The sequence below is a fragment of the Panthera pardus genome, unplaced genomic scaffold, assembly GCF_024362965.1.
Source record: "Panthera pardus isolate Hobbes unplaced genomic scaffold, ASM2436296v1 HiC_scaffold_24, whole genome shotgun sequence".
Taxonomy (NCBI): domain Eukaryota; kingdom Metazoa; phylum Chordata; class Mammalia; order Carnivora; family Felidae; genus Panthera; species Panthera pardus.
In genome coordinates this window covers 87,199,566-87,218,147 of record NW_026526810.1, presented here as the reverse complement: position 1 = coordinate 87,218,147, position 18,582 = coordinate 87,199,566, and the positions used below count along the sequence as shown (strand labels likewise).

Below are 18,582 nucleotides of genomic sequence, written 5' to 3'. Positions count from 1 at the left end.
AATTAAATTAATATTTCCCCCCTGAAACCTTTTCAACAATGGCCTTTTAGTTATCATCTGTGGTTAAAAACAGGAAACTGCAGCTTTTAATAAAATGATTCATTGTAGGGGATTTTTAGGTTTTGAGGTCATCCCCTAAATCATTTGAAAAGAATGTATCTCCTAGGAAAAGTAAGTTAAATGGAAATTTTTTTAACACCTGAAATGATAAGAATTTTTTAACACATTGCTTTCATATGAACATGTTTATGGGGTATGCTCTGGGACTGTCATTTGTAGTTATGATGTGGGTCCTGTGTTCTCTGAAGGTTTTGTGGTATTACCTCCAAACATTGTGCTAATGTTGCATTTTCTTCTGTAGTGTGCAAACACTACATTTAGTTTTGCATTTTTACGTTTTACACAGCTCACTGAGATACAATATAAAATATTTAGTTGCTTATTCCTCAACTGCAGAAGTGTATACTTTCATTACAGCTTTAAATTAAAGAATTGGGATCAAAATTATTGCTTTTTTAATACACATATGAAGTTATGTACTCTAGAGTTTGCGATAAGTAACAACATCAATGTATCTGCCAACTAAAATTACTTGAGTAGAACATCCCATTATAACCACAGAATACCTACAATCTTCCCTTGGGATGTACTACAAATATTGAGTGGTTTTGAACTTATATTAACATCCAGAAGAGTATACCTTGATTAAACTTGTTTGTCGTTAGATAGCGGTTAAATGTCAAATTATTCTGTATGTATTTTTGTGAGTTTGAACTTCTTTTACTATTTTCTGAAATAATTGTACTTTGCCTTTTTTTAAGACCTAAAAACAGTGAAAGAAATTGGCATTTATATTATATTACTTTATAGAATACTTAACCTCCAGAACTAATAGGAACCTTGTAGTATCTAGTATCAACTATGCATGAGTAAAATAGTTTCTGGGCAATTAGGTTTTATGTTCCATTTTTACCCCTGTATATGAATTCAGTGATTGTATGTGGTTATCAGTAACTACATTGGATTTCCTGCTGCACTCCTTGGGGGCCAGTTAAATACACTCTGCATGTTAGAATTTAATCTTATCACATCTTTATCAAGCTAATGGCCAGACACTGCAGGTTTAAAAATAATTAAGAAATTGTTTCTGGATTATAATCTATATGCAAGAAAAAGTACAATAAGTGTGTAATAACTAAATAAATAAGGCTCTGTTATAAACAAAAGGAAGGAAGAAATTCTAGGGAAGCAGGAAAAAGTGATGAGTGTTGAGGTTATTTTTGGTGCAACCAAATTTTGCAGTTGCTACTCTCTGGCTATACGACCTTAGAAGCATTACCTTAACTTCTCTCTGCCTCAGATTCCTCATTTGCAAACTAAGGCCAGTATTAGATCCTACTTACTAGGAGTTGTGGTAGATTAAATATAACAAGTATAATACAGTTAACATAGTGCTTGGTACATAGTAAGGACTAATAGATATAGTGGGTGGGGGGTTGTTTCTGTTTTTGTTGTTTTGTTTTGTTTTGTTCTGTTTTGTTTTAACTTGACCTAACCATACAAGTTAGGCACTATCAATGAGGTGGTCTAGCAAGACTGAGCTGTGCCTCATCCAATGTAGCCCGGGATCATATGCACCTAAACTGCCTTGTGAAGGAAGAGGTGGTTTTTAAAAATTACATTTCTAAACTCATTGGAAAATTGTATTTCTAGACCTTATTAAAGAAGAAACACTGGTGCTTAAGACTTAGAGTTTTGGTTTTTAACAAGATTGCGCCATGATACTCATGCATGCCAAAATGTGAGAACCACTGATACAGAGTATCAAAAATACAGCATATAAAACTCTGGAGACCATCAACACTTAGAACTCAGGAAAAGGAGAAGCTGCCCATCAAGGAAAGGGGAGTAGCCACAGATGTAGATGTAGGAAGCAATACAAGGCCCCACTGCCTCAGAGTCTAAGAAAATTCACAATTGCCTGTCTCTAACTTTTATTCTACAGCTCTCTCTTTGAAAAACAAAGAGAAATATTTCAGGCATATACACAAATAATACCATCATAATTTGTATATCTGTCACCAATCTGAAGAAACAACAATAACAAAAAAAATCACCAAATGGAGTGAAGTCCTTTGTTTACTGCTCACAATTAAATCTTCTCTTGGTGCTCTCCTAACCCACCTGACCAGTATCTTGAACTTGTATTTACTTTTTTCTGCATTTCTTTATACCCAATACATATCTATGCATCCTTCAAAATGCATACTTTGAACTTAATTTTTATAACATGCCTGTTTCAAAATTAAGTTTGCTCAATATGACTTTCGTGAAATTTGTCCATGGTAATACGTGTTGCTTAGGTTCATTTTTCGTGCTATATTTTGTATTATATTTTATGAAGAGTCTATAATTTTATTATTTTATCTCTTATTGAGGTTCAGATCATTTTCTGTGATTACTATGCCATGGATATTTCTGTTTCCTTGTGTACAAATACAAGAGTTTGTCTGTTTTCAATGTAATATTGTTTTTATTGCCAAATGGCTCTTCAGTTTACATACTCATCAAGACTGTATTTTTAGAAGACCATTTTCCATGGATGTCTCGCCTTTTTGAATATCTTGTGTGCAAAAGCACTGTCTTTTTTTTTTCCAGCCTATCTTTTCAAGGTCATTTGCATAGCAAACATCCTTAGAAAATAGAGATATTGTCTCCCTCTAGGGCAGAGGGAGCAGAGATCTGTTTCACATCCAGTATAATAATTAATTTCCCTTTTCTGTAATGGTTGAGCAGGTTTTGTTACTGTCAGTTTTAAAATACTAAGGTTTTTTTTAAAGTTTTTATTTACATTCCAGTTAGTTAACATACAGTATAATATTAGTTTCAGGTGTACAATTTGGTGAGTCAGCAGTGCCATACACCGTCCGTTGCCCATCACATGTGCCCTCCTTACTCCCCATCACCTATTTAACCTATCCCCCCATGCTTCTTCCCTCTAGTAACCATCAGTCTGTTCTCCATAGTTTAAGAGTGATGCCAGGGTGGCTCAATTGGTTAAGTGTCTGACTCTTGGTTTCAGATCAGGTCATGATCTCACAATTCTTGAGTTCCAGCCCCACATTGGGCTCTGCACTGACAGTACCCTCTTTCTCTCTCTCTGCTCCTCGCCCACTCATGCTGTCTCTCTCTCAGAATAAATAAAGTTTAGGAAAAAACGAGTTGGTGGGGCGCCTGGGAGGCTCAGTTGGGTAAATGTACGACTCTTGACTTTGACTCAGGTCATGATCTCATGGTTCATGAGTTTGAGCCCCGCATCGGGCTCTGTGCTGACAGTGTGGAGCCTGCTTGGGATTCTGTCTCCCTCTCTCTCTGCCCTTCCTCTGCTTTCTCTCTGTCTCTCTCTAAAAATAAATAAAATTAAATTTAAAGAAAAGATCTGTTTCTTGGTTTGAAGCTCAAGAGTATTATGCTAAGCCAAATGAGTCAGAGAAAGACAAATAACATGATTTCTTTCATATGTAGAATTTCAGAAACAAAACAAATGAGCAAAGGTGGGGGAGATACTAAGGATTTTTAAGCTAAGGATCCCCCAGATGTGATACAAACCGTAGGCATGTGCACTTCAACCTGGCCACTTCTGCGTCACCACTGTGGGGCTTAGGAGACAAGGGGAACTGATCTGAATGTAACGTTCATGCTGTCTGCTGTATTCTGAGTCCTTTTCATTGACCTGGTTGTCTCCAGTCTTCTGCTAGTATCTGTAATACTGTTGACGGCTAACTTCTTGGTTGGTTTGTTTGTTTGTTTGTTTGTTTGTTTGTTTTTTAAGTTGATTTATTCATTTTGAGAGAGAGAGAAAGATAGCAGAGGAGCACAGAGAGAGAGGGAAAGAGAAAGTCCCAAGCAGGCTCCATGCTGTCAGCACAGAGCTGGATCCTGAGATCATGACCTGAGCTGAGATCAAGAGCCAGAGGCTTAATCGACTGAGCCACCCAGGTGCCCCCAATGTCTTAGCTTGTTAAGTGGAGTAAATTCTTGCCCATCCCTCTACTCCTCCCACCCTGCTGGTTCTTGACAGGAAATTCTCATTGCTTTATATCTACATCAAACTTTAATATTGTTATTTTATAAGTTTTTGTTTATCTGATGGTGGGAAATAGTATTATGATTTTAATTTCCATTTTCTTGATTCATGATGAGACTGAGCCTTTTCTTTAGTTATTCAGGTTTCCACATCTATGAAATACCTGTTCCTATCAGTCTGATTTTGCTATTGAATTATTTTTCTTAAGTTAGAAGACTGTTAGCTGTACTATTCTAAATATCTTCTTCAAACCTTTGCCTTTATTTTGGCTGCTTAATGGGGAGCATTGATGAGAAGAACTTTGTATATCAAAATTTTAAATTTAATATTAACTTCAAATTTAAGTTTGCCTAATTTATCAGTATTTTCCTTTACTAATTGTGCTTTTCTATTCTGTTTCAGAAAGAAATGTCTTACTTGAAGTCATAATGACATTCTTCTGTATTTTTTTTCTAAATGGTTAAACTTTTGCCTTTTAAATTTAAGTCTTATTTGATTTCCAGAGACTGTTTCTATATAAGATGTGAGGTAGACATCAAATTCATGTTTTTTCCATATACATACCAATTGGATGATATATCTTTTTCTGTCTTCTATGTGAAAATCCCCACAAGTATATATATAAAAGCTTTCTGTTTTATTCCATAATTTTATTTGTCACTTTTCTATCCTGCTATAATGGCATATTTGAGATTTACATTTCCAGAAACATAGCAGATTAGGCTATATAATTAAAACTAACCCACACTCAGAAAACAAATATATAAATATATGCAAAATATCTATATGTACATTTAATTATATATGTATATGTATGTATATATATTACTAGACACAAATGTAAGGGAAAATGGAAAATCAAAGTATTTTAATTGGTATGTCCCACTCAAATGCTTTTGCCTTCAGCTGCTCACCAAGCCAGATAAACTTGAACTTTGAGTCTTATAATTTGGCATGGTGAAGCAGGCAGGATTCAAAACACAAGGCCTTCCCAAAGCAAGGGATCACCTCCACTTTAATCTGTGAAAATAAAAGTGAACCATACTGTTGATGTGCGTAGGATTGTGTCAGAAACAAAGGCATATCCCTAAAGGAATATATCTGTATTTTAGACTGCAAAGAACCCCCATAAATAATGTTTTTAGTCACATGGTCAACATACAGTTAAAAATAAGCAAGATAATACAAAGAGAAAAGTGCCAAGAACAAGGATACTATAGACTTCAGATATAAAAATATCAGGTACATGTTTATAAGGTAACTATATTTACGCTACTTATATGAATTTAAAAAACTGAAAATGTATGCAAAGAAAAAATTATGAAGTGACACAACAGATTTTTTTTAAAGACTTTATTCCTTTAGAGTAGTTTTAAGTTCATTGTAATACTGAGCAGAAGATTCAATGATTCTCCTCCATATACCCCCTGCCCCAGGACAGGCATAGCCTCCACCAGTAACAACATCCCGCAACAGAGTAGTACATTTGTTACAATTGGTTAACTTATACGGATCCACTGTTATCAGCCAAAGTCCATAATTTACATTGGGGTTCACATTTTGTGGGTTTATAATTACATGTATCCACCATTATATCATCAAGCAGAGTAGTTTCACTGCCCGCCCGCCCCCCCCCCCCCAAATTCTCTGTGCTCAGCTTATGTATCTCTTCCTTCCCCGAACTCCTGGTAACCACTGATCTTTTTACTGTCTCCATAATTTTACCTTTTCCAGAGTGTCATACAGTTGGAATCACTCAGTATGTAGCCTTTTCAGATTGGTTTCTTCCATTTAGTGTATGCATTTAAGTTTCCTCTATGTATTTTCATGTCTTAATTGCTCATTTCTTTTTAGCACTGGTAATATCCATTGTCTGGTTGTAGCACAGTGTATTTGTCCTTTCATCTACTAAAGGACATCTTGGTATCTTCCAAGTTTTGCCCATTGTGAATAAAACTGCTATAGACATCCATGGAAAGAGTTTTGTGCAGACATATTTTCAGCCCCTTTGAGTAAATACCAAGGGGCATAATTGCTTGATTATATGGTAAGGGTATGTTTAGTTTTGTAAATAAAACAAACAAACAGACAGACAGACAAACCAAAACTATCCTCCAAATTGGTTATATCATTTTGCATTCCCACCAGCAATGAATAAGAGTTACTTTTGATCCACAGCCTCACCAATATTTGCTGTTGTCAGTGTTCTGGAATTTGACTCTTTTGATAGGTTTGCAGAGGCATCTCATTGTTTTGGTTTGCATTTCTATGATAACATACAGTGTGGAACATCTTTTCTGTTAAGATCCATGGACCATTTTTTAATTGGGTTATTTGTTTTCTTATTGTTGAATTTTGAGAGATCTTTATATATTTTGGATGTGCCTTTTGCAAATATATTCTCCTAGTCTGTTCTTGTCTTTCAATAGTCTTGGTAATATCTTTTGTAGGGTAGAAATTTCTAATTCAAAGAAGTCCAGCTTATCAGTTATTTCTTTCCTAGATTGTACTTTTGGTATTATATCTAAAAAGTTGTTGCCAAACCCATGGTCATTTAGATTTTCTCCTATTTTACCTTCTAGTAGCTTTGTAGTTTTATGTTTTACATGTATGTGATACATTTTTAGTTAAATATCATGAAAAGTATAAAGTTGGTATTTAGATTTAGTATTTTGCATATGGATGCCCAACATTACATCGCCGTTTGCTGAAAAGGTTGTTTTTGCTCCACATGTATTGTCTTTGCTTGTTTGTCAAAGAAGATCAGTTGATGTTAGGAAGATTTGGTGTATATACTCAATGAGATATTACTCAGCCATAAAAAGAATGAAATCTTGCCATTTGCAGTGACATACATGGAGCTAGAGAATATTATGCTAAGTGAAATGAGTCAGTCAGAGAAAGACAAATACCGTATGATTTCACTCATATGTAGAATTTAAGAGTCAAAACAAACAAGCAAAAGGGAAAAAAGAGAGGCAAACCATGAAACAGACTCTTAACTATAGAGAAGAAACCGATGGTTACCATGGGGGAGGTGGGTGGGGGGAAGGGTGAAATGGGTGCTGGGGGTTAAGGAGGGCACATGTGATGAGCACTGGGTGATGTATGGAAGAGTTGAATCACTATATTGTACACCTGAAACTAATATTACACTGTATGTTAACTAACTGGAATTTTAAAACTTTAATAAAGAAAAAAAAGTAGTTAAACTTGTATCTCTCTAAGCTTCAGATTGAGACAGCAATAGACACTATTGTTTTATCTTCTGACTCTTAATAAGATGGCATATTAAATCTGTTTAATCAGCCAAAGTATTCTGTGATAATTTGGTAATTATCTGCAAACATCTGTGTGGAAATATCTACCAAATTCGTTGCTTATTCTAGAAACTTGAATATAATATAATGTACAATATAATGTAAATATAAAGGTACAATATAATACACTTTTTTTATTTAGTAAAATTTTAGAAAGCTTTCTTGAACATAGTAAATATCTCTGAAGAAAATATTGGGAACATTATTACCTAATTCCTTTGATTTCAGGCTGGACAGCAGCGTTGGTGGGAACAGGAGATTAAAATAAATGGAAATATTCAAAAGGGAGAACTAATTACATATAACTTGACTGAGCTAATTAAACCAGAGGCTTATGAAGTCCGACTAACTCCTCTCACCAAATTTGGTGAAGGAGATTCAACAATCCGTGTCATCAAATACAGCGGTAAGTAGTACTTTATAAGTATTTTTTGCATATTAAAGTGTCTGGAATATGTACAATGCAACTATCTACTAAATTTGGACATAAACTAAAATTTAGCATATTGACCTTCTGGGTCATCAGCCAAGTGACAAAAAGAGAAAACAGAAAACTAAATCATCATGTATTGTAATATTTGTTTTAAATGTAGAGATGTTGAATAATATTTTAGTTAACATTGAATCTCTGTGATAAAGCCAACAGTGTCCTTTTATTTTCTATCCCATAAGTTATGATGCAATAATTTTGCATATTTTTTTCAAATTCTTAATGGCTCTAAAATTTGTCATTAAGAAATTAGCAAATATTATCAATGCTTGGTTTTTAATTGATGGACTTGATTTTTTAGAGAATTTCTAGATTCACAAACAATTGAACAGGAAGTATAGAGAGCTTCCATGTATGTCCTTTTCCCCCAACACAGTTTCCCCTATTATTAACATCTTTCTTTAGCATGGTACACTTTGTACAATTGATTAAAGAACATAGATGTATTGTTAAAGTGACAAATAGTTTGCATTAGGGTTTAAAATTATTTGTGTTGGACAATTACATTAATTGTGATAAGTAGATAATATTATTTATTCATCATCACAGTATGATACAGAAGAGGTTCACTGCTCTGTGGGTCCCCTGTGCTCCCCTTGTTTATCCATCCCCACCCACGCCCTCCAATCCTGACAACCAGTGATCTTTTTATTGTCCATAGTTTTGCTTTTTCTAGAATGTTGCATAGTTGGAATAATGCAGCATATAGCTTTTTCAAGCTAACTTATTTCATTTAGCAATATGCCTTTAAGGTTTTTCCACGTCTGAGGCTCGATGGTGCATTTCTTTTTATTGCTTAATATCCCATTGTACAGCCATATTGCAGTCTGTTGATCCATTCATCTGTTGAAGTACATCCTAGGTTATTTTTTTGGTCATTTTTTTCTTTTAGATTGCTAATGTTAAAAATAGCTAAATGTATGTGAGTGTTTTTGTGTGTATGTTGGTGAAACAGATTAATATTTTATTGACTGAAGTTTATGTGAATTTTTCAGTTGAAATTTATAATGTTCAGTGGCTACCTCTAGAACTGTCAATGTTTTTCAGGGTTGAATGATTCATATTTCATATTTACTTTATTACTTTAGTGAAATATTATTCTTTTTATCATTGATTACCAGGGCTTGAATTAAAAACTAATAGAATGTAGTTTTTTGTGGTTGAAGTTCTCCATTCAGTTTAGCATTAGGCAGATTTTTTCCTACTTAAGAGGGAAACAGTGAATACTATCAAAAGTAAAAAATACAGTGAAATTATTTAAAAAAAACTCATTGGATTTGGGGCACCTGGGTGGCTCAGTCAGTTAAGCATCCAATTCTTGATTTCAGCTCAGGTGATGGTCTCCTGGTTCGTGAGATCCAGCACTGTGTTGGGGGCTCTGTGCTGACAGCATGGAGCCTGCTTGGGATTCTATCTCTCCCTCTCTGTTGGCCCCTCCACTGCTTGCACATGTGTGAGCACTCTCTCACTGTCTCTCTCTTTCTCTCAAAAGAAATTAACTTAAAAAAAAAACTCACTAGAATTGCTTTTCACATGAAATCACTTTTCTTCACTCTTTTTTCATCAATTAGATATATTCAGTTTTCACTGAAAAAGATATACAATATAAAATAGAATATTAACAGGATAATAATAATAATATCATGGTGTCGCAGTTCGTGAGATGCAGCCCCGCGTCAGGTTCGCTGTCAGCACAGAGCCTGATTGGAATTCTCTCTCTCTCTCTCTCTCTCTCTCTCTCTCTCTCTCTCTCTCTCTTTCTCTCTCTCTGCCCCTCTCCCATTCATGCATCCTCCCTCTCTCACTCTCTCTCAAATAAATTAAAAATAAATAAATTTTAGTGGCTATAACAATTGTTATTCTGTAATAACCTCCATGATCCCATTGGACACACAATTAGATAGCATCTCAATATATTTTTTCTAAAATTTTAATTTTATATGTCTTATAAATTATGAATTATTATCTCCTTTTTACTAATTTTATGTTCCCTGTCCCTAAGTTATAAAACTATAGACTACTTAATATGGTCATTAGAAACAATGCATTAATATCCATTCATGTAAAAAATGAAGATATTAGGACCCAGAAAGTTTCAGTTAAACAGAGTTAAACAACCACAGAGTTAAACAACTATGAAATGACAAATTCTGAATAGAACTGGGGTTAGTTCACCCTTTCATGACAGAGGATCCATGTTGCTTTGCTATATTTAGAAATTATATGACTTTCTTTAAAGCGATATAGAGAAAAAACATCTTTAAAATCTCAGTAGTTTTATTGAAAACTCTAAGGCAACAGACTAAAATGGAAAATAAATCTGGAGAATAGATATTATTGTAGTTTCAACTTTAATTATTTTTACATTCTTAGGCATACTTATTAAAATCTTAAACATTTTAATTAAAATTTATTTTATATAATATAGATTTGGGTAAAGTTTACTTAAATGGTATCTAGACATTTATAAAAAATCACACATGAAAGTACAATTGAAAAGAGAAGCAAAATGGACTGACTGCAATATTTAGAATTGAGAATGGCAAATTTTCACAAGGTTAAATCTGCTACTTACAGTAAATTTGGTGACTAATAATATTGTAGCAGAAGACTCAATTAAAACTCAGTCTGTTCATAGGTTAACTGTAGATGTAACATAGTTTTTAGAACGAAATTATAATTCAAAGATATTTACTTCTTTGTGAGATAATACATAGACAAATTAAACTTTTATATTATTAATTATGAAATAATTTTAATTTTTTACTAATTAATTTTTGGAAGATAATATATTGATATCTTGCAAGAAAAAGAATTATTTTTCTTCACTTCAGTGCAACTAGTAGATATATAGTCCCTTCTCTATATTGTGTATTTCATATTTGCAATGGGCAAAACAATGAGAAAAGTAAAGTTAATAGAAATAATCTGTCTTCTGTAAGAAATAGTAAAAATACTTGAGAAACTAACTCACTTTGTTAAAACTGATGTCAGTGTACTCATGTAACAATTATCATGAGCACACTTTGTGTATGTGTGTGCCTTTTTCACTATCATACTTTACCTGTAATGTCCAAGTTTAACAAAAGTGGTTAATGGCAAACACTAGGAATTAACAACAGACAAATTTCACAAGTTAGAGTAACTCCCTCTTGTAATCCTGGTAGACTACGGTAATGCTTTACTTTATCCAGAATGAAATTTGCTCTCGAAGTGATAAATGACTAATGATTTTACACAGATAACATTTTAACTGTTGGATTAGATATATTTTTGTTGTTTCAGTAAAATGTAAAGTACTCATTCCTCTTCAGGTAGATATCAGTTGTCACTTCTATGGTAAGCACAATTAGTTTTTTGAAATAAATAGGTCTTCTGGTGCACAAAAATGCAAATGTATTGGTTTTTATTTGAAAACCGTGTGTGTGTGTGTGTGTGTGTGTGTGTGTGTGTGTGTGTGTGTGATTAGACAAAACAGCACTGGTACAGCAGTTTGTTTTAGGGTGTGTAATAACATGATATAAGGAATGTCTTATTTTCATATATACCATGTTATTTTCACCAGAAGTAGATAACTGCAAAAAAAAAAAAAAAAAACAAAAAACCCTAAAATGTAATCTTTGTTGGATAATTGCTTTCATTGTTAAACCATCTAGATTATAGGTTGGCCTACTGTCAGCCTGAGTTTTGATTTCTGGGGATTTTTGCACTGGTTAAGATATAAAAGATCAGCAACTCCATTCCTTGGAAAAATGAACAAATCCCACATGCTATTTAGCATTGATCTTTTGGGTACTTTGAGACTGTTATTGCTGAGCTCCAAAGTAGATTCTATTCAATCCTCTAGAACAAAATGGATTGCAGACACAATTCTCCATGGTCACAGTGGGGGAGATCATTAAGTTTTGATAAGGAACTATGAGACACTGATTAGACCTTTATTTATAAAAGACATTCAAGCAATGCTAACATTAGTTTTTTGCTTTTCTTGTAGCTCCTGTTAATCCTCATTTGAGTAAGTATATTTTTTTTACTTTAATAATTGTACAGCATTTCACAGTTAAGAAAAATAAAAAAATTCATAGGCATACAAGGATTATTTAGCAACTGTTCATATTTTGTTTAAAATGGAATGGCTTAGAAACAATAAAACTGGCGTTAAATGTGAATTGTAAATTTTTATGGACATGGGTATAAAGACAAATTATTTAACATTGGTTATTGATTTTCATAATTTTTCCTAAATAGGGAGCCATTTCCAACAACTTAACATTTGTTATATGTTTAACTGGGGGATTTTTTTTTATCTTTTGTAGCAGTGCATATCATTTATATTGCTATTATTTGTTTCTTTAATTTTCTTTTTAAATTTCTACATTCCAGTTGTAAAAGGTTATAGTTACTTAGAAAGTTGGTATTCAAATAGTTGAATCAATATTTTTCTTGGATCACTAATCTTTATCCTCATTTTTAATGAAGAAGATAGTCTCTTCACCATCCTGTTGATAATATTTCACATTAAAGATTGACTTGTGTTTTTTTATTTTGTGCCTAGGAATATATTGTTCTTGGCTAATAAAAGAATGGAGAGTCACTTTACATTCTTACTCCCATCCATCCAATATTCTCCATTACCTATACTTACTGAAGAAAATGTGCAGGTCTTTTTTCTCATCTTACTATGTTTCCTTTTCTACCATGGCCTTTCAAGGATTATATCACCAATACCATACTACACAACATGCTTCTACCTTATTTTCTACTAAAGATCCTCTTTTACTCCATTTCCACATATCCAAATCATAACACTGAATACATTTATGGGTCTTTACTATTTTCATATTTCTTTCATGCACACTTCATTTTGTTCTCACCAATGACCCTTTAATGTGGATATCCTCAAGTCTTTGAGGTTCACTTATAAGGTTTAGCACAAATGCTTCTTTCTGCACTAAGTATTCTCTCCATTTGATTTTCTGTAACAATTTATCTTCATCTATGTGGTCAGCTATTTTTTATTTTGTCATATTCCCCAGTAGATTAAGAGCTAAATATGTTTCTAATTTCTCGCTATTATCTCACTATCTTTTTGTCTATCACAGCATCTTATATTTAGCAGGTGTTCAATGATCATTTGTAAAAAGAACAACACGACAGTTTCAAGATGAATTAATTGCATAAATCAGGTTCTCCCTGGCTTCCACCCAGGGTACTATTGCTATTTAATTACTATATTGATTATAATTCTTTTGAAGGTAAATTCTCTGACTATAATTTCAGTAGAAGTGTTTAAAAAGAGTTATCATGGGAAGATTAGATACAGGAAAAATCGACAAATATTTCAGTTCAGGAAATATTTGTGAGAAGCTTCAATTTACTGGAAAAAATGCATACATAAATAAACAGTAGAGCTTTGTTTGCTAACAGGTTACTTCCATACAATGTAATAAGTACCATTAATTTTTTGGCAAGTGAAGTTTTACAGAAGACATGATGCTATTTTAATTGGGTCCTGAACATTGAGTAAAGGTCCCTTTGGTGAAGAAGGTGAGGAAAGGCAAGCCTGTCATCAGAACGAAGGTCATGTTCAGATAATTACTGAGCAAAGCTCAGTGTGTCTGGAGTATGATGTTCAAACATTACAGAAGCCAGAAATGTGCCCTGAAGATGAACAATATTAATTAGAATTTGAGTGTTTCTTTTAAAAGCTTGTATCCTTTAGGTGATAGTTACCAACTTCTTCCTCATAAGCATTTTTTTTATAGTCAAACAATGAGTTGGATTTTCTATTTTTAAAATAATTTCCAGTATAACTCTCTATGCCAAAGATTTCCACTGACTGTACTTTTTTTTTTTAATTTTTAACATTTATTTATCTTTGAGACAGAGACAGAGCATGACGAGGGAGGGTCAGAGAGAGAGGGAGACACAGAATCTGAAACAGGCTCCAGGCTCTGAGCTGTCAGCACAGAGCTGGATGCGGGGCTAGAACTCACAGACCACCAGATCATGACCTGAGCCGAAGTCGGATGCCTAACCGACTGAGCCACCCAGGCGCCCCAACTACTGTACTTTTTAAAAATTTTACCAAGTTTCAATACGGTAAAAGAATTGTTTAGAACAAAGACTTTTTAGTAAACATCATACGATGATTTCCATAATTTATGAGGGTATTTTTTTAAAAAGGGTAATTATTTTTATGTTTTTGACATAAAAATACATACAATATGAGACCTATATTGACAACAAATCAAACTAACCTTAAGTGCTCTTTTGCGTATAACAACTTATATAGTCTTCAGGTGAATCTATTTATCCTAGGTATCTACTTCCAAAATATCTATATAGAGTAAGTCCATAAATTTTATCATAGTAGGATTCTTCATTAGACTAAAAAAAACTGACTTTTTAAATTTAAAAGAGAAAGGCCTTCTATTTATAGTGTCTTTTAAAAACTCTTTTGGTTAGTCTTTTGAACTGAAAGGAAGGATGATTAGTTGTCAGAGAACTGCAGTCCTCTGGTAGAGCAGCAGCAGTGCTCATTTGCCCTTCTCATACATGTCTTGTTCCTCAGGAAGGGCACCCTTGGACCAAACCTGAAGTTTAGTCCATGATTGGACTGTGTCAATTGAAAAGAAAACAGGAAAAAGTTGAATTTCAATTGAAATGAATTCTGAGATCTCACAAGTACCTCACCAATGGAGTTGAAATTTCCCACTGTAAAGAGGTTTTAAATTTTTTGAAAAGCAAATTGTTAAAATTCAGAACTTTGTTTTTGGATTTCAGAAAGTTTGTTTTTGGATTTCATTTGCTTTATGTTAGAGATTATAAGTACAAGACGGTATGTGTATATATATGAAATTCATATAACCATAAATATGCATTATAATACAAAAATGCATATCCATGAAAATTCACTACCTCAAGAAAACAGCTTAAAACTAAAAAGAAAATTTATTGTAATAACCCACTCTAAAATATCAATCCCAAGTTAGAACTAATGGACAAATTAAGTAAAGTGATGTGATATAAAATCAGCATACAAAAACCTGTGACATCTCTGTATATTCACAATGAACTTTCTGAAGATGAAATTAAGAAAACAATCCCACTCAAAAACAAAAGAATAAAATATTTAGAAATAAAAATAATTTAGAAATAAACTTAACCAAAAAAGTAAAAGACTTCTACATTAAAAATTACAACACATTGTTGAAGGAAATTAGAGAAGACAGGTAAATGGAAAGACATCCCACGTTCATGGATTAGAAGAATATTGTTAAAATATCCATATTTTCCCAAACAATCTACAGATTTAGTGAAATCCCTACCAAAATGTCAATGACATTCTTTACATAAATACAAAAAACAATCTTAAAATGCATCCAGAACCATTAAAGATCCCAAATAGCTAATGTAATGTTGAGCAAGAAAAATAAAGCTGAACGCATTGTACTTCCTGATTTTAAAATACATCACAAAGCTACAGTAATCAAAGGAGAATGGTACTGGCATAAAAACTGTCATTTAGACCTATAGAACAAAGTAGAGAACTCACAAATAAATGTGTGAATTTCCAGTCAACTTATTTTTGACAAGAGTACCAAGAACATACAATAGGGAAGGGACAGTTTCTTTAACCATTTACATTGTTGGTGGGTATGTAAATTGCTACAGCCTCTATAGAAAACAGTGTAGGGCCTCCTGGATGGCTCAGTCAGTTAAGTGTCTGACTTCGGCTCAGGTCATGATATGCAGTTCTTGAGTTTGAGCCCTGCATCCAGCTCTGTGGTGACAACTCAGAGCCTGGAGCCTACTTCAGATTCTGTCTTTTCTCTCTCTTCCCCTCCCCCTCTCATTCTCTCCCTCTCCCTGTCTCTCTGTCTCTCTGTCTCAAAAATAAACATTAAATTTTTTTTTAAAGAAAACAGTATAGAGGTTCCCCAAAAATTAAAGATAGAATTACCAAATGATCCAGCAATCTCACTTCTAGGTAAATATCCAAAGGAAATAAAATGTCTGTCTTGATGAAATATCTGCAATGCAAAGTTCATGGTAGCATTATTCACAATAACCACAAAATGGAAATGATCTAAGTGTCTATCAATGGATTAATGGATAAAGAAAATGGAGAATATTAAACAGCTTTTAAAAAGAATGTTATTCTGCCACTTGAGACAACACCAATGAATTCATTTTATTATGCTAAATAAAATAAGCCAGACACAGAAGGACAAATGCTGCATAATATCATTTACATGGAATCTAAAATAGTTAAACGCAGAAGCGGAGTGTAGAATGGTGGCTGCCAGGAGCAAAAGGGAAGGAGAAATGGGGAGATGTTGGTCAAAGGGTATATAATCTTTCAGTTATGTTAGATGAGTGAGTTCTGGAGATCTAATGTACAGCATGGTGACTATGCTTAGCAATACTGTATTATATCCTTGAAATCTGCTAAGAGAGTAGATCTTAAGCATTCTCAACTCCAAAAGAAAGGAAGAAAAACAATGGTAACTTGTGATACGTGAAGTGATGAATATATTAATATGTTTCACTGTGGTGATCATTTCAGAATGTATATCAAAACATCACATTGTATATCTTAAATGTATATAATATTTTTTGTCAATTATATTTCAGTAAAGCTAAAAAAAATAAAGTTAAAAATAAAGAAATGGTTGGGGTGGGTGCAAGAGGGTCATTGGGCTAGAGGACTACAGGGCATCAGGGTGCTTATCCCCAAGTTTTAATCTGTCTTTATCATGTTGAGAAGAATTTGAAAAGTAAAGCACAATTTTGGAAACCTTGTAATGTAGAATATCTCAAATATATTAATTTATTTCTATGGAGCCCCTGAAACCACCAAAATTATGTTGTAGTTAGAAATCTCGTGAAACTTTCAAGATTAGATCAGTTTTTAGGTCTGTATTACTTTCTTAATTTTTTAAAGGTTTTTTTAAATGTTTTATTTATTTTTGAGAGAGAGAGAGTATGAGCTGTGCAGGGGCAGAGAGAGAGGGAGACAGAATCCACAAAGCAGACTTCAGGCTCTGAGCTGTCAGCACAGAGCCCAACGCGGGGCTCGAACCCATGAACCATGAGATCATGACCCAAGCCAACGTCGGACACCCGACTTGACAGAGCCACCCAGGCACCCCATATTACTTTCTTATTTTATGATATCTTTTAATATTTAATATAATACTGACTTTTGATAAATTTTTACAGACTGAGGCTTTTTCATTATCTATCAAGATATTCCTTATTCCAATAAACTTTTTAATGAATAGCTTTTTACATAATTACTTAACATATAATGACAGGATAATCATAGGATTATTATAGTCCAAAATGGTGTCTTTTTTCCACTTTTTCTATTTTTTTATAAAATCTCTCCAGTAATAGGTTTCTTCACTGTAGATGTATGTCTACAGAAGTAATGAAGAACTATTAAGATTACTTATGTATCTTTGTCCAATATGAATTATTGTAGTCTTAAATCGTACTGTGAACAACTTGTGATATCTATAAAATAAGCCTTTTAGGTGTATCTAAAATTATAGACATGTTTTAGGTTCTTATAAGCTGTATTTTTGCTTAATTTTCCTATGAGAGACTTAAATTTTCAGGTTTTAAAAACTTTTGTTTTTGTAGGCAAGTTTTCTTTTTTTTTTTTGAAACAAGGCTAAATTACACAAAAGATATGTTTAAATGTCCTTATAAAAATTCATTATATATAATTTTAAATAACATAAAAAGATTTGGCACCAGATTTATAAACAAATCCTGAAGTTTTACTTTTGTTTTTGGACATTTTCTTTGTATGTATACAATATGTAGTTAAACAACTGAAAACATTTAAAATCAGGGATTGCTTTATTACAACTCCAGAATAGTAGCTAAAGGAATCCCCTGTCGTGCCTAAAAAACATTTAAAGAAACGAATCCACGCATATAGCTACCCTGCTGTCACCAACATTAGATCTCAATTGTTAGACTCAGGCAGTCCTGTCTTCTTTAGTACAAGATCCATGGTGTAAAGACGTGCTAGAAAATATTTTATATGGGATATTGTTTATCCAGAAATGTACTGATTTAGAATTCACTAAATGCTTATGCTCCCTATCAATATTCCTATTCATAATATGGAATATAAATAAACACAAAGAAGTACAGCAAGTCTTGAATCTGAAAACAAAAACAAAATAAAACAAAAACTTATTCCTTAAATTCAAAGGGAGAGTTTCTGTTTACTTTTTAAATGTGTATGCCAATGGTTTTCTTTCTACTTCTCCTTCCTTCCTTCCTTCCTTCCTTCCTTCCTTCCTTCCTTCTACCTACCTACCTACCTACCTACCTACCTACCTACCTACCGGTTTCCAGCCTTCCTCCCTCCCTTCTGTCTTTGCTTTTCTCTTTCTTTTTTAAATTGTGATTAGAACACTTAACCTGAGATCCACCTTCCTAATAATGTTTGAATATACAATATAATATTGTTATATACAGGCATAATGTTGTACAGCAGATCTCTAGAACTGACTCATCTTGCAAAACTGAAAATTTATATCTTTTGACCACTATCTCCCCAATTTCATCTTCCTCCAGCCCCTGAAAACCACCATTCTACTCTCTGCTTCTATGCATTTGGATCTTTTAGATTCCTCATAAGTGTAATCATGCAGTAT

General features: G+C 33.2%; 1 protein-coding gene across 2 annotated transcripts in view; it reads left to right on the top strand.

The window, feature by feature from the left end:
* MDGA2 (MAM domain containing glycosylphosphatidylinositol anchor 2) overlaps positions 1-18,582 on the top strand; it is an 857,656-nt gene that overhangs the window by 796,474 nt on the left and 42,600 nt on the right. For both annotated transcript variants that reach the window (XR_002080692.2, XM_019451903.2), the window contains exons 11-12: positions 7,636-7,813; positions 11,892-11,912. Coding sequence is in view for 1 of the 2 variants with exons in the window: in XM_019451903.2 (XP_019307448.1) it covers positions 7,636-7,813; positions 11,892-11,912 (199 nt within the window). In the remaining variant the exon portion in view is untranslated. The remainder of the gene's footprint in view (positions 1-7,635; positions 7,814-11,891; positions 11,913-18,582) is intronic.